The 17,299-nt window shown below is 33.8% G+C and overlaps 2 protein-coding genes across 2 annotated transcripts; one reads left to right on the top strand and one right to left on the bottom strand.

Annotated features, from left to right (window-relative positions):
• The first annotated feature begins 1,395 nt into the window (after window positions 1-1,395).
• Window positions 1,396-10,771, top strand: LOC133203607 (vacuolar fusion protein MON1 homolog A-like). The gene is made up of 7 exons (XM_061339377.1): window positions 1,396-1,670; window positions 3,301-3,443; window positions 3,814-4,255; window positions 4,615-4,790; window positions 5,374-5,494; window positions 5,777-6,058; window positions 7,511-10,771. Exons 1-7 carry the CDS (start codon window positions 1,413-1,415, stop codon window positions 7,649-7,651), a joined length of 1,563 nt encoding a protein of 520 aa, XP_061195361.1. The 5' UTR covers window positions 1,396-1,412; the 3' UTR covers window positions 7,652-10,771.
• A 1,449-nt stretch (window positions 10,772-12,220) lies between these two features.
• Window positions 12,221-15,352, bottom strand: LOC133203545 (uncharacterized). Its single transcript, XM_061339316.1, has 4 exons — window positions 15,308-15,352; window positions 13,819-13,925; window positions 12,980-13,134; window positions 12,221-12,773 (listed from the first exon to the last, which is right to left on the bottom strand). Exons 1-4 carry the CDS (start codon window positions 15,350-15,352, stop codon window positions 12,577-12,579), a joined length of 504 nt encoding a protein of 167 aa, XP_061195300.1. The 3' UTR covers window positions 12,221-12,576.
• Window positions 15,353-17,299: the final 1,947 nt, after the last annotated feature.

Below are 17,299 nucleotides of genomic sequence, written 5' to 3'. Positions count from 1 at the left end.
AACACCATAAGAAAACCCTGTTACATAAGTACGAAAATTCAACTCATTTTCTCAACGTTATTTCCTCACTTCAAATTTAACGCCATGTTGACATCGGAACTCTCTGGATTGTTCATAGAAAATGCAAAGAGTACGAGTTATCGCCCGTGTTTATTTTGCAACATTGCCAATACATGGAACGAATTCTATCGTTAAACCGGGTCCGTAGGACAATATCATTTTAACGATAGAACGTTCTATCTACCTCAAACCCGGTTAAGTGACGTCTCATGGCTTGAAATGTCACAGGGTCATCAAAAAATATCCACAACTTCAAACACGTATTCAAATAAACAATTTCGTTAACTTTGTGTATACCCTGAATCACCTTGTTTTTCACCCTGTGTCGGCATTCAGTAAAGCATGAATTGGGCAAGAATTGCACGACCCTACAGGTAGCATTTTCTTATCAATAACATGTTAAAGAAAGTATGGTTGAACCATAACGTAAAAAATATATTATAATTGTTTTTGGAAAACAATTCAAAATCATGATCCCTAACTTTTTTTGTCCAGTATATATTCTGTCACAATGAACAATTACAAAATCTTCAAAGTATATGCATGCAGCCCCCCCCCCCTCCAAATTCACTTTATCCTGTGGGTCTTTTAGGTATGGATGCACATATTTTGTAGGAACTTAACAACACAATAAATCAAACTAAAGGTATATATGTATTTATATGTAGGTTTTCTCAATACTGGGATTTTGAATCACATTAGGCATTTTTTCCACAATTCAGACTGAATCAGTTCAAAATTTTAAAGTTTAAAAATTTTCAATACTAGTTTTAATACATGTACTTTAATATACATTCATGAATGCACTTTCACCATATTTATTGATTTCTTAAAATTATCAAATTTTGTGACTTCCATAAAGTTTTTTTTTTAAGGTTAATTTCTCATAATGGTATAGCCAATTTTGATACATACATGTATGTAGAATCTTTTGGTAAGAAAAATTAAGGGTTGTAAATTTCAATGATTACCCTCTACCAAAAATGCAGTCCTTGAAAATTTTCATTTATTATGTTTGACATCTGGCAAAGAAGCTGTGCAGAGGAAGATGATCAAGATTTTGGTTCTAGTTTTACCATGAAGAGTTCATATTTCCATGCAGAGGTGAATAGTGCCAATATCAAAACTATTTACTTTTAAAGCGTGTTTCAGTAAAACCAGGCACAGGTATTATCAGAAGCCAATTTTTTGTTTTGATCAAGAAATTAATCAGAAAGGGAGAAATACGACAGTGCTTAAGCACAATCTTTGCTTTAAGTCTTATTCGTATTTATTTGTAATTTGGCGCCTTTTTATGCGGACAAAGTGAAAGTAGACTCTTTGGTCTTGGAGGTAATAATCGATGGATCAAAATGGCAGAAAATAGAGAGGCGGAACATGTTTCCACCTCAGAATCGGAGCAGAGTGACTTCATAGAGCCAGAAATAAGACGCAAGGATATCGAGGAACCTTTCATTAATGTCGACTACGAGGCACTTGAGGAATATGACAGTCAGCCAAGCGGGGTTATCCACGAACTAGTTCGACAAAGCTCGCATGACGACACTAAAAATCAGTCGTCCAATGACGAAATCTCAGGCGGCGAAGAGGGTCGGTCTGAAAGCGAACAAGTTAGTAGAATTATATAGCACAAAATTGATAGTTGTAATGTCTTCCTTTGATTTTTTTTTTTAGAGATAGTGTCTAAAATGGTTAATTCAAATAAAACGTATGAAGTGTCTATTCGTAAACCCTGCACTTGAATCTCTGTATGATTGGACACCAGCATGTACCAGTCCTCAGTAATTCCAAAATTACTAGTAAAAACCGTTTTAATACCAGTACCAATATTTGTAATGCATTCAAGCTAATTGAGCAAAACAGAATTGTTTGAATACTTTGATTACTTTCAAAATATAGGTTATAACCACAAGATTAAATTTGTTCAATGTGTCTCATAAGGCACAGGAGTCGGCAGTTTTATCCATAAAACAACATAAACAACAACCAGTGAGCTTCTAACGCTACGCTCGCGAAGCTCACTGGTTGTTGTTTACATTGCTTTATGGATAAAACTGCCGACTCCTGTGCATAAGGTTATGCTGCTTACATGTAAGAAAAAAAGGCATTGCTTCATGAGTTGTCTAACTTTTCAGTGAATAGTTTTCAGTAAAGTAAACATTGCTAACCCTGTTTTGTTATAATTATAAACGATAAATGATTATGGATCTATCAAATAAATGAGACTGATCATTCTCTAGTTTATTCTGTATATGTATTCTCCAAGCTCTCTTTTGTTTTTTTTGTTTTTGTGTCACTGTAAACAACATCCTGGCAACCACTTGAAGCGGTTTATGTCAAACTTGTAATTGTTGTAAGTTTTAAGTAAGTTTGTTGTATTGTGAATCTACATGTGCATATAGTCAAATTGTACATTACTATTCATGATTATGTTTACTTGTAATTTCCTGAATTTGTGGTTTTTTTTTTTTTTTTTTTTTTTTTTTTTTGGATGATTTCATATCAAAGGGTGCGTATCCAGGAAATTTTTTCCAGGGGCACCCCAACTCAAACAAATGTTGGACTCAAATATTTTTGAACACCCCCCCCCCCCCAAAAAAAAATGGGGGTTAAACTTCCCAAACCTTAAAGTTCCATTTTGTGGGATGGGAGTTAAGAAAAGGCACTTTCCTGAATAAGTCGATTCCCTTCAGATACATTGTTCTTCTTACAATATTACAAGGAATTCATGTTCCCTAAAAAGAGGGGGGGGGGGGGATTCCAAGGTAATTTCCTTGTTACTTTGCATAGAAATTTTATAAATTAAAATGATAATTCTGAAAATCCCACGAGGGGAGTCTGGACCCCCCAGATCCATGCATGAGATTTGTACTGAAACCACATTTGTTATGAACAAATAATCAATAGATCCATAGATCCAGACATTGTTAAAACGTAACAAATCATTTTTTAAAATGCTGGTAAGTTTCATATTCTTAATGGTATCCAACCCTAAGTTTTTCACATGTAAATTTTTTTAGAATGTTATCTTGTATGAAATCATGTTCTGGAAAGGGGTGGGGTGTAAATTATGCATTGTCAGATGTTTCTCTATCAAACAGGAGTTTTACCCTTTTTAAATGATGATATAATGAGATCAGTACTTAATTTTTATATTTGCACTAACAGATACTATCCATCATTTTTTTTTTCAGTTTTGAAAACCATGCACTTGAAGTCAGTGTATTTCTATTTCTTTAGCTTAGTAGTGATGTTGAGAAGGTGAAATTGGTACCTCAGGAAATCCCAGAGGAGGAGCTGGACGAGACACAGACAGCAGAGTGGAGACAAAGGAAGAAGCATATCTTTATCTTGAGTGAATCTGGAAAACCTGTCTACTCAAGGTTACCTATGGTCCTAATTATGTTCAGTTATACACAATCTATTTTTTTTCTTTGACAAAAAAGATTACTCAATCTTTAGAATTTTAAAAGTGTGTTTCTACTCCTTGTTTGAAGCAAAAAGAATTATAATATTTAGATATTCTGTTTTACATGATTACAGATAGTTGTAAAGAAAAAATAATATGAAACAAAAATATTGCAAAAACTTTGTTTTTCAATGCCGAATTCATTAATATTTACAGTGCTACAATGTAATTATGGGGCTTGATATACACATCATGAACTTCAAAGTTTAATTTGAATGATAATTATGAATATTGATTTATTTAAATATTCCACTTCTTTGATTGATTTCTTATTTCTTTCACAGATATGGAAATGAGGACAAACTTGTAACTATTATGGGACTTTTACAAGCTTTAGTTTCATTTGTTCACGATTCAAACAAAGATAATATCCGATGTGTCATTGCTGGTGATCACAAATTCGTGTTCCTTGTTCGAGATCACCTGATTCTAGTGGCGGTGTGCTGCAGTGAGGACTCCCAACATCAGCTTCTACATCAGCTCTCTTATTTATACAACCAGATACTCAGTGTACTGACTCACTCAACTTTAAATAAGATATTTAAACAGAGACGTAATTACGATCTTCGGAGACTGTTAAGTGGAGCAGAAAAATTCCTGGATAACTTGTTAAATATGATTGATAGTGATGCTAGTTTTTTATTGGGAGCTGTGAGGTGTTTACCTCTAGACTTTCATGTCAGGGACCAGATAGCACAGACTGTAGTACAACAAGCCAGGGTCAAGGTCAGAGAAACATTCTTTTTTTATATATATTTGTGATTCATCAAGTTCATGTAGAATAAAAAATTGAATTGCGTATATTGCTAACTGGGTCTGAAATGTCTTAGCAATGCTTAATAATCAATTGGTTATTAAAGTATGGTTTAATTCAGAGGGTATAATTCGAGTTAGCTTATATGATTTCACATGATTTTGTACAATTAAGAAATGCGTAGAAATGTTACTTATCAGCTGCTAGGGAGAAATGTTTTTAGGTTATTATTTTTTATGATCATATGCTTAAATAAGTATATTTTCATTTTGGGTGTAAGACCTTACAAACTAGATGATAAGTTGATATTGACAGTTTAATGTGATTTTAGGACTTGGTGTTTGCACTGATACTGGCCGACAATCAGCTTGTAACACTTGTCCGCATGAAGAAATACTACCTACATCCAATGGATCTACATCTAATCATTAACCTAGTCAACTCTTCTGAGTCCTTCAAGGCCGCGGAATCCTGGATACCAATATGTCTTCCCAAGTTTGACTCCAGGTAATTAATGTTTGTAGGAGAAAGAGGGTATGTGCAAATTTTATTAAGAGTTCGTTATTACATTGTCATAAGTAATGAAATATAATAAGCTGTATATTTTATCTTGAACTCACCAGCTTATATATGTATATTTCAAATTAAGCAGGAAATTTTTCATTCCGTTGACTAAAGACTTTGAACAGTGTATACTGTAAGAGTACTTACTTTAGCTTATACAGAATTTAGCCCTAAAAAGGCCAGAATCTTCTTGGTGCAACCAAGAATTAATTACCTCAGTATTTCTATGTATTGTATTATATCTATGATAATTCAGGTAAATTTATTATTGTCTTATATACATGTTACAATGTAAATCAGTCAAATTTAGGCTGTGTTTATGAATTGGCACAGCAGTGTACACAATGGCCCCAAAGGCAACAAAATATAAATCCTGCTGTAATAAGTTCAAGTACAGTGTACCTGTCCTATTAAGTGTGAAACAGGCATACATAATACATTTGCAGATATTTTCGGGTAATATAGATGGAGATATTTTCCTTTTATTTATGAGTATAAGGCATTAGCAGTTGTGATGCTTTTTCAGTGGGTACCTTCAGGCACACATATCGTACCTGGACGAGGGGTGTCAGACTTGCCTACTCCTTTTGTCGGTGGACAGGGAGTCTTTCTTCACTCTTTCTGAATGCAAGAACAAAATACTGGAGGTATGAAATAATCCAACAGTCAGGTTGAAAATCTGTTTCAAGATAATAGGGTTCTTGATTTTCTGTTGCAAATTATCCTTTATGATGAACATTGCTAATAATTTTTTCAACTGTAAAATGGATTCTTTAATTTTTCTTTTTGAATATATGATTAGAGTTTTCTTTTTTTTTATATTATGTAAATGTCTGACATTTATATTTTGTATATGTGAACAGCAGTAATTATTTTGGGACTGAAAAAAACATCCTTAAATATTAATGGAGTAACATTTCAATTTTCAGAAATTAGATAAATACAATGGTCTTAAAGCAATCAGTGATTCTGTTGCCAACACCAGTTATAGTATTCGGCAGTGTGGCATATCGGATTTACGGCATTTCCTGTATAAGTCACGCTCCACCGCTCAGTTCACTAGTCCCGAGATCGAGGCTCCATACCTCAAACCTGAGGAACAGGAAAGACTGTTTGGTCTGTACCTGTATCTCCATCACAGGATCCACATGACTGACCGTCCACTGAAAATACTGTACCACGTAGGGCAGCATGAAACATTACTAGGATGGGTGAGTGTTTAGTTCTTTATTACTGTACCACGTAGGGCAGCATGAAACATGACTAGGATGGGTGGGTGTTTAGTTCTTTATTACTGTACCATATAGGGCAGCACGGAACATGACTAGGATGGGTGGGTGTTTAGTTCTTTATTACTGTACCATATAGGGCAGCACGGAACATGACTAGACTGGGTGGGTGTTTAGTTCTTTATTACTGTACCATATAGGGCAGCACGGAACATGACTAGGATGGGTGGGTGTTTAGTTCTTTATTACTGTACCATATAGGGCAGCACGGAACATGACTAGACTGGGTGGGTGTTTAGTTCTTTATTACTGTACCATATAGGGCAGCACGGAACATGACTAGACTGGGTGGGTGTTTAGTTCTTTATTACTGTACCATGTAGGCAGCATGAAACATGACTAGGATGGGTGGATGTTTAGTTCTTTATCACTGTTCCACATAAGGCAGCACGAAACATTACTAAAATGGGTGGTTGTTTAGTTCTTTATTACTGTACCATGTAAGCAGCATGAAACATGACTAGACTGGGTGAGTTTTAGTTCTCTGTACTGCATAGGGCAATATGAAACATTAAAAGCTGAGTGGGTGTTTAATTTTTTATTAATGTACCAAATAGGGCAGCATGAAACAATAGTGGGCTGGGTTGGTGTTTAGTTCTTTATTACTGTACCATGTAAGGCAGCATGAAACATTACTAGGATAGATGGGTGTTTAGTTCTTTATTACTGTACCACGTAGGGCAGCATGAAACATTACTAGGCTGGGTGGGTGTTTAGTTCTTTATCACTGTACCACATAAGGCAGCATGAAACATTACTAAAATGGGTGGGTGTTTAGTTCTCTGTACAGAATAGGGCAACATAAAAACATCAAACTTTAAGGCTAGACGGGTGTTTAATTCTTTATTACTGTACCACTTAGGGCAGCATGAAACATCACTAGGATGGGTTGATGTTAAGTTCTTTATAACTGTACCACATATAAGGCAGCATGAAACATTACTAGGCTGGGTTGGTGCTTAGATTTTTATTACTGTACAGCTTATGGCAGCATGAAACATGACTAGACTGGGTGGGTGTTTAGTTCTCTGTACCACATAGGGCAGCATGAAACATGATTAGGCTGGTTGGGTGTTTAGTTCTTTATTACTGTACAGCGTACGGCAGCATGAAACATCACTAGGATGGGTGGGTTCAGGTTCTTTATTACTGTGTACATGTAGTACTCTGACTGTATGCAAAGTTGAAAAGTTCTTTTTAAAAAACAAATTGATCTGCTGTCATAGGATATAGTGTTGTAGCTTGACATGTAAGTTAGGTGCACCAGGATTATTTTGTGTCTCAATTCCAATTTTAAGATTTTTACAATAGAATAGATTTAACCTCTCAAATCATATTTATATAACATCTTAAGTATTGAATATTTAATTGCAGCTAACTCAAGGGTTTGAACTCTATGCAGTATTTGGACCTCTGGTTACAAAACCTGTTGCCATAGCAGCCATTAACAAACTTCTACGGTGGATCAAGAAAGAGGAGGAACGGTTATTTATTTTAAGCTCTGTCACTTTTTGATAGAAACTAGTTTTTAGAATAAAATGTCTTGGTGTAGAATTAGAAGAATTTTTGTGTGGAATATATTTAAAATGAACATTTGTTTCTCAGTGGCAATTTTAAATCATGGTTTTAAAACTTCGAATGTATTTTATTTATAGGAATTTAGGGAAGGGAGTCCTTCATACAAGGATTTGATTTGTTAGCACTATAAAATATTAGTAATAATTGATAATTCATATAAGATGTTTGCTCAAAACATTCTGGACAGGATATTTTCACTTAAATTACGTTGCATTACTGAAAATCTACAGTACATTTAGCGTGTTCCAATAAACCAGGAAGGAGTTATATTCATATCTTAACTACCAAGGTTGTTAAACCTATACAATTTCACAGAATATACTGTATTTACATTGTGGAGTGCAGAGCAAAATTTCATGAGTAATTTTTAATTTTGGAGAAATTAATACATGTAATTTAGCATAATCATGATAACTGATTGTAAATTAGTTCAAGACCAGTGATTTAAATATGTTAAAATTAGGGATGGCAATTGAATATGGAATTGCTAATCATTTTATCGCAAGAGGTTCCATAAACGTTTTCCTAATACATTTATGTTTTTTTTTTCTTCAAGTAAGTTCCATTTAAATACACAAGATGACTTTAAAGACATTAGCAATATTCTGTTTATGCTTGATCAGAATTCTATATACATGCACTAGTATATTTTTTTTCATAAGCAAGGAAACATTGAGAAAATCTTAAAACATACCTGAGATATCAATGACATTGAAATTTTTCGACCAAGGTCATTCTGCATTGTCACCATAATTAGACCAGAGTCTGGACTGTCATTTAATTTACACCGTAAATTACAAAATACACACGTAATTTGACAGATAACTGCAAAGGATAGACAGGGTAAGATACACATTGTAATTAGTTCACAGTACTCAGCGGTGATTTCAAAAATATCATTGAAGAAATAAGACAGGATGGGTGAAGATATGGTGTTTAAACAGTAATAAACGCTTCTAAAACTGACCAATTAGACAAACGATCTCAATCTGGAGTGCCATAATTAATTACCTCCAAATTAGCTGAAATAAATACATGAAAACCCTATCTTAACAACATTCAGAGCTTTTTTATTACATATTACATTGTAAATTGAATCTTAAGAAAATTGTGTTCAGCTTTACTCATATTTTAATTTTTTTTTTTTTTTTTGACTAACTGATTACAGATTTTCTTACTAATTACCATCATTTCGACCAACGTAACAAACAAGATAATGGTTTCAAATTGCCATCCCTAGTTCAAAGATGTACACAATGCATTTTTTTGGTCAAAGTTCTTGAGCTTCTTGTTTGGATGGGACCTTTGGTATCATTTCTTCCTTTAGATTCAACAAAACGTATACTTGATCCACAAACAAACTTGTCTTGACTCGTAGATCTTGTGGTGTATTTGTATGACATTAAACTTCCAATATTAAGTACCGTATGTAATACTCTCAGTGTCAGAAACACATTCCAGGACAAGCTGTACATAAAATGTTTTTTATTATCATCATACTGTTTACAAACCCTCTGTTGACTATATTGAACACATATTTATTAGCCAAATAACTGATTTACTGTGATAATAATTATTGAATTGAAAAAAAAAAAAAGATAATGCATGTTGGAGAATCTAGTTTAAAGAAGAGAACTGCAGGAATACGGCATTGGTCAAGTTAAATATGGTATTTACTGCATGATTAAACTGATATATATACTGTACATATTTTGTACCTTTATCACTGACTGACTAAGAAGATGATTTAGTTTTATGGTGATTTCATGAACAAATCTGTAGTTTAAGCTCACCTGAGCCGAAGGCTCAAGTGAGCTTTTCTGATCGAAATTTGTCCGTTGTCTGTCATCATTGTCGTCGTCGTTAACTTTTCACAATTTCATCTTCTTCTCAAGAACCACTGGGCCAATTTCAACCAAAATTGGCACAGATTATCCTTGGGTGAAGGGGATTCAATTTTGTTCAAATGAAGGGCCATGCCCTCTTCCAGGGGGAGATAGTACAAAACAGTGAAAAATTAATGACATCTTTTAAAAATCTTCTTCTCAGGAACCAATGGGCCAGGAAAGATGAAACTCGTGTGGTATCATCTTCAGGTGCTGTAGATTTCTGTTTGTTCTAATCATGACCCCCATGTAGGGTGGGGTCACAAAGTTTTACATAAGAATATATAGAAAAAAATCTTCAAAAATCTTCTTCTCAAGATTGATCATATTTATGTAAAAGCATCCTCAGGTGGTATAGATTCAAGTTTGTTTAAATCATGACCCCCCGGGTAGGATGGGGCTTCAATGGATGATCAATTTTTACAAAGGAATATGTAGGAAAAATCTTTAAAAATCTTCTTCTCAAGAACAGCAAAGCCATGATTGGTCATGTTTATATGGAAGCATCCTCAGGTGAGGTAGATTCAAATTTGTTCAAATCATGATCCCCGGGGGTAGATTTGGGCCACAATGGACAATCAAATTTTTACATAGGAAAATATAGGAAAAAACTTTTAATATCTTCTTCTCAAGAACAGCAAAGCCATGAACGGTCATATTTATATGGAAGCATCCTCAGATAGTGTAGATTCAAGTTTGTTCAAATCATGACCCCCTGGGAATAGGTTTGGGCCACAATGAAAGTTCAAACTTGTATGAAAAAAGCTACAGTTAGTCAAAAAAATATGTAAGCATCCTTAGTTAGCGCAGATTCAATTTTGTTCAAAATACCCCCCCCCCCTTTTAGGGGTAGGTCAGAACCACTTATGCATTTAAGCTTTTTAATACTGAGCTGATTTTTGCTTTTTTTTAGCCATTGTGCTCAGGTGAGCAATGTGTCCATGGGCCTCTTGTTTGAGTTAAGAATACCTGTTTCTAATTGAATAAATGTTATACATGTATGTGTAGAAGAAAGAAAATACGATTTTTGCAAAGAATTGGTGTACAATTTTATTTCTTTTTATAAGGTGATGTTTTTTTTAGTCAAAGTCAATTGGAAAATGTACTGTTGTTGGAAGAAAAAAAAGTTCACATTGTACTAGACCTATTAAAGTGATACTTTTGAGATTAACTGCTGTTGAGTTTTCAGTACATGCAAATTATTTTAACACAATGAGAGAAACCACCTTTCATTGTATATCATCTCTGTTGCTTGTGTTACTTTTGACAGATATGCAATATTCCAACCTCTTTTATAAAGAAGATGGCGAACAAGGGGTGCAAAATGCCTATAGCTTCAAATGTATAAAAATCAACTTCAATTCGTGAACATAAATATTTAGAACTAAGTTCTGATTATTGAAAGGTTTGAAATTATGGCAAATAAAACTTTTCTGCAGAAAAGTTCTTTCAAAGAATGGAGGGAAAACCCAATTATATAGAAAACTTGTGTTATATATGAAGAAATGATCCTTTTTGCCTTCTTTGGTGTACATGATATTTTATGTACAAATAATTTTGACATGTGTGAGATTGTTGTGTTGTTATTGAAATGTTTCGAGATTTTATATGAAGTATACTGTACATTAATTTTAACTGAAATATCAAAGAAAATTGTGTTATAGTAATACATGTATTGAGATTTAATTTAAAGTGAAATGGTTTGGGCTCTGCATATCAGTCTGGGTAGCTCAGTGGTTAAAGAACCTGACTAGTGATGAAGGGGGTTCTGGGTTTGATTCCCTTTGCTCCTTTCCCGTTACAGAACAATAGGCATATATTTCTTGGCTTATTTGCCCATCTTCTTGGAATATTAAATGTACTAAGATATAATTTTTGATCTTTGAAACTGAGATAAAATGGGAACAGATTAAAGATTATCATAATGAAAATCCAGCCCATTGTTTCACGGGAACTTGTCATCAGACCTCTCCAATTTTTTTTTTGAAATTTTATAAATAAATAAGTTTTGTACATAATGAGGATCAACAGAATTATTTCATATCTACATGATTATACTCAATTGTTCTCAAATCAGTTCAGCTCAATACTTTTGTATGACAAAAAGTGATATACATGTAGAATTTTGGCATTCATCTGGCAGGGAAAACAAAAGATAGTCTAAACTTGTAATAGGTTGTTATTAACAATTCATGATGTCCATATAGTGAAATCAACATCAATTTAAATAAACAACACACATGTATGTAACAATAAGATTATAATTTTGTTCATTTCCATTGAAATTTCAACATTCATATACATGTACTTTTTGTTGAAAAACACACCGAGCATCAGGTCTACCCAAGATTTTCATACGCAGTTATAGTTATGTATAAAATATTTGTAGACTGTTCATTTGGCACATGGTGGTAAACTACATGTATTCTCTATATCTTAAAATTCTTAAAATTTTTAAGGAAGTGATTAAACAGAAGAGTACGTGTATTTATGAATATTGAACAGATACATGATTTTGTAATATACATACATTATATATATATATATATATATATATATATATATATATATATATATATATATATATATATATATATATATATATATAATTGTATGTAAGCAAGCATTCATATAGGCAGAGTAAGTGGTGATATCAGAATTAATGTGAAAATGTGTAAAATAGCCCCCATTTAATATTGAGAAATTGTGAAAAAAAACAACAAATAAGAGTAAGTTTTATAAAAGAAAGAACACAAGATCAACAAATAAATGAGTATAACAAAAAACAATGATGGCTGTAATTGATTGATTTCAAATAAGTGTCAACAAATATTATTTAAAGTCAAAGAAAAAAAAGAAATGATCAAATGAAACCTTCATGACCAAATGACCATGAATTATCTCTCTGGCATTCATAAATTGAGAAATGAAAGTCTTTTTTGGAATAGCTACACTTGGGCGCGGAGATAACACAGATTAATACGCCGGAGGTAAATCGTCGTTGCCATGGACACCGATGCCATTGCTATGGAGACCAGGGCCCGTAACCGTGGCTGAAACGGTTGGAGGGGGCTGGTTGAAGTTGTGGGAATCGTAAGACGGAGGGGCGTACTCCGGGAGCGGAGCTCTGGGAAGTGCTGGATACATTGGGATACTGTTCATTGGCATTTGATCTGAAAATAAAATAAATCTCTTCTTCAGAAGATTTGTTGTTTAGTATTTTCAAGTTTTTCGATTTTCACTGTCTGTGGAGAGTAAGTCTAAGAGTAGCAGAAATCAACAGATTAATTAAAGTTTGTAAAATTCAGTCATTCGTTTATATTATGTATATATTTATATGTGCATTTATTATAAAATTGTGTTTTTTGTTCAGTTTTACTGTGTCTGTTAGCTTCGTTGACTTGCACCCTCGTTGCCTGGGACCGGGACTTCTTCTTTTTGTTACATTTTGTGATACAGCAAACTAAGACCCCGATCAGTAAGGCCAGTGCCACTGTAGCTCCGATAGCGATACCCGCTATCTGTCCTGTCTCCCTGGGGTTGGAAAAAAGTACATTTTCAGCATTTAGGTGACATTAATTAGCATCACAATTCTCGTGAACTTAAGGTTTTCCATCCCTAATAGGACCAGATTCTCTATCCTCTTAATGTCCATCTCGTACAAAATACTATGATATTAATTTAAAGCATTTTACAGTAGAAAAGGATTTACCAAGGGAAAGTTTCAAAAATGTAATTAACTAATCAGTAATTAATTAACAAAGATCGCACTGAAGTCTATGGGAACAAGCAATTATTTTAAAATGAAAATTCATATAATAAGAATGTCAATAAATACTGTGATGGAAAGATGCATTAAAACATTAGAAATAGAATGACAATTGAAAACATTTTTTTTTTTTACCAGATAAGTTTTTAAAATTGATTTTTTATTAATTAAAAACAGAGGGAGATAACTCTTACCAAAATTCAAGGTCATAAATTAGGACACATCCCACTATTAAATGCTAATAGTAATAATTACGTCTAAATATACGAAGTATTCAACCCCTACACATCTTCAATTTCATTGAATCTGTTGCTATTAGGGACGGAATACCTTAAACTATTCGTTAATTTCTAAACTTGATTACATGTACAAAACTGATATTCAAAATATTTTTCATTTCCATAGAGAGATTTGTAGAGAATAAATATATGTATAAGTAAATGGCTTACTGTCCTCCATAAGAGTTCTGGCAAGTATACGCCCCTGTACTAGTCGTATAACAATATTTACAGATGCATTCTGGAATAAAGAATATAATACGTATTTTACAATATGACTATAACAACCTAGTGCAACGCACTAATTCAAAGAGAAAAAGATACATAAAAATCCAAAGAACTTTTAACGGTATAATGGAGACCACCTCACCAAAAACAAGTGCATAACCTTATATTATACATTACATAGAAATTACCATGCAAAAACACCACAGTAATTACATGTACAAGTGCACACAACAGGAATACATTACACGCAATAGGGATTAATGTTTCAGGGTTTACATTATAAACGCAACATGGTTTACATGTCTCAAGAGTTTACGTTACTCGCAACAGTATTACATTTTTCAGGGTTTACAATACATTCAACAAGAATCACATGTTCATGATGTAACTGATAGGTAAAATTAAACTTGTACATCTGTACAAAAAAAAAAAAAAAAAAAAAAAATGAAAACCCTAGATCTCGTTTTATTAGGTCACCTGAGTCACTCAGGTGACCTATTGCTATCTGTTTTCGTCCGTCGGTCGTAAACTTTTGAACATTTTCAGTTTCTTCTCTGGAACCACTGAACCAATTTCACCCAATTTTGGCATATATCATCTGGGTGAAGGGGAACAAAAATTATGAAATTTATGACCCCTGCCCTCCTGGGGCCTGAAGGGTGGGGCTAAAACCATCAAAATTAAAGAGGCTGGGGGGTTGTGGCCATTTTTAGACTATATTGATATCCTTTAGAAGAAGAGCTCCATATGAAGATATAGAAAATGATCAAATTTTAAAACTAAAATTTTTGAAATTTTTCTTTGCCAAATGATAGTTGACAGCTTAAAATATCATATCTAAAAAATTAAGTTAAATCTGGTGGTTAATTTGTGGTTAATTTGTTGACCCCCAGCCTCCTTAATACAATCTTTAAAAATCTTCTTACTCCCAAATCCATGTGTCTGTCTACACCATGCATAACAAATTTTACGTCAAGAAGTCGAACTATTGGCATGATTGTAATAAGCATTGAGCTCTCTACCATATTTGTGAAATTCATGACCCCAGGGTTAAGGGTTCTGGGGGTCGTAACATAAAGGGTACTTAAGTCTAGGACCATGCTTAAGTAGGACTTAAGTACAGTCTTAAACTAAAGACCGTAACTAGAAGCGTGCTAAGATTTGACAATCTTAGCAAAACTTAGGCGGCCGGTAGAGGTGACTTAAAGCTGAACACGACTCGTAAATAGGCATACGCCATTTTCGATATTACTGTCTAAGATATCAGCACCAGGGTATACTCTTCGCATTCGTTACACCTGACTGCTTTATTGTCACGGGTATCGGCGTGGAATGGCGACCCGTGTTCGTGCTGGTTATCTTGCATTATCTTCGTTTACATTTTATTGCAGTTACTGACGTGTAATTGTGTTTGTTTGTATACTGCACTGACCTGTGCAACTGTTGTAAATCTCTTTGGGATCTTACTCTCCTGCATTAGAAGCACACAGTTATTTTTGTCGCTACCAAGTGCTGTATAGCATACGTCCGTCTACACCGGTGACAATTGATTACACTGAACAGTGACCAAGTGAGCGGCTCTATATATAGGGGCCCTCAGATATAGCATGAGTCCAACCGAATATGGCGGACAGATTCTTTTTACGAAGCGTGTTCAGCTTTAAGTATGTCTTAACTTTCTTAAACACATATTTAGAACTATTTAAGATTGACTTACTATGTTAAAACATTCCTTTATTAATATTATGCATTAAAAGATAATTTTCTCTATTTGATATACTGGTATAAGAATTTTAGTTTTTCGTACCGGGGGGGGGGGGGGGGATTATACATCAATTATACCAATATCACTCTCTAAATGACATACATGTAGATGCAAAATATTATTTTTGGGATACGTTTGAAAATATTAGTGGGACCTAGGTTATAAACACTAATCCTTATATGTAAATTGTATATAGTAATCATGTTCGTTCACTGAGAAAAAAAATGAGATGAAATGGTTTTAAAAACTGTAGGTGAAGTAAAGGATGATGCGTAGTAAAACTATTTAATAAAGATTTTCTGTAAATTAGATTGAATGTAGAACGCAACAAGCGAGGATTCAGAAAGGGGTTCACTACCGTTAACTCTCTCTCTCTCTCTCTCGTTGATAAGTTGGAGATATACGAAAAATTGTTTTCTGAAAACAATTCTTTTCCACCCTTCATTAAACGTCTGCAGTCTCTGCTTGCTGATATGGTAGAGACAAAAATTCAAAATGCCCCTATTGTTTTTTTTCTTCACTTTTTTATTAAGAGTTTCAATTTCAAGTACGTAGACGTTCGGTTGTCGTGCCATGTATGCGAGAATGACAATTTGAAAGCAAGTGAACATTTGTCAAACGGAAGAATAACAACAAACGGTAAACTGAAAACATCGCAGTCTGGAGTGATAAACAATATTCACGCATTTACAATGAACCACTAGTGCCATTTTGTGACCGTGCAATAATTGTTTTCAAATATTCAAAATTATTTAAACAGAATTAACTGTAATTAAATACGAACTCTAATCTAACCTAGCTAAAACCGATAAGTAAGGAAGTCAACTTTAATATGCATGTGATTAAAAACGTAACTAAATCATTTTTACAAATACATATATAAATAAATTGAAAAACTAGGATGATTAATAAAACATTTTGAACATAAGTTTGACTTAGCTAAGTCCGTTTTATGTTACGATTTAAGACATACTTAAGTAGTACTTAGGCAGGTCTTAAGATTGCACCTAAAACATACTTATGACCCTACTTAAGTCAAAAACTTAGCAAGCTTTATGTAACGACCCCCTGGTGCTAGTGCGGGACTCTGTTGAATATATATTGAAGGCTCAGAGAGCTAATGCTATGGTAATTTGTGAGGTGTGCGGTGTGCGTCAACTTTTTGGAATATGGGTTATAACTCAAGAATCCCTTGACCAATTTTTGTCAAATTTGTCACAGAGTATCCTTGACCAAAGGACTCTTATTTATACTAAAAAGGGATGGAACCCTTAAACAAGGGGAGATAATTCGGAAAATAAAAACAAAAGCACTGGTTGCTAAAAAATCTTCTTCTCAAGAACCACTGGGCAGATTATCACCAAACTTAAAAACAAGGATGAGGATATGTTGTAGATTTAAAATTGTTCAAGGCATCACCGTGGGGCAAAAGGCATGGTCCCAATGTCACTTCAAAGTTGACCAAAAATTACATTTTATTAAAACGTTGATATTGTGCTTTCTATAAAGCCTAGGATCATCAAATCTTTTCAGTTGATGCATCTTCGGACCTCATATCATGTTGATTCAAAAGTAGGTCACGGTGACCCACTTGTTGAATTTTGCAGGTATATATTTTCATTTTAATTCTGATGCATAACTTGGATACTTTGAAGCCTA

This window comes from Saccostrea echinata, unplaced genomic scaffold (genome assembly GCF_033153115.1).
Source record: "Saccostrea echinata isolate AGI-Se365-2 ecotype Australia unplaced genomic scaffold, CSIRO_AGI_Sech_v1 ptg000051l, whole genome shotgun sequence".
NCBI classification, from domain to species: domain Eukaryota; kingdom Metazoa; phylum Mollusca; class Bivalvia; order Ostreida; family Ostreidae; genus Saccostrea; species Saccostrea echinata.
This window is presented reverse-complemented; position numbering and strand designations above follow the sequence as displayed.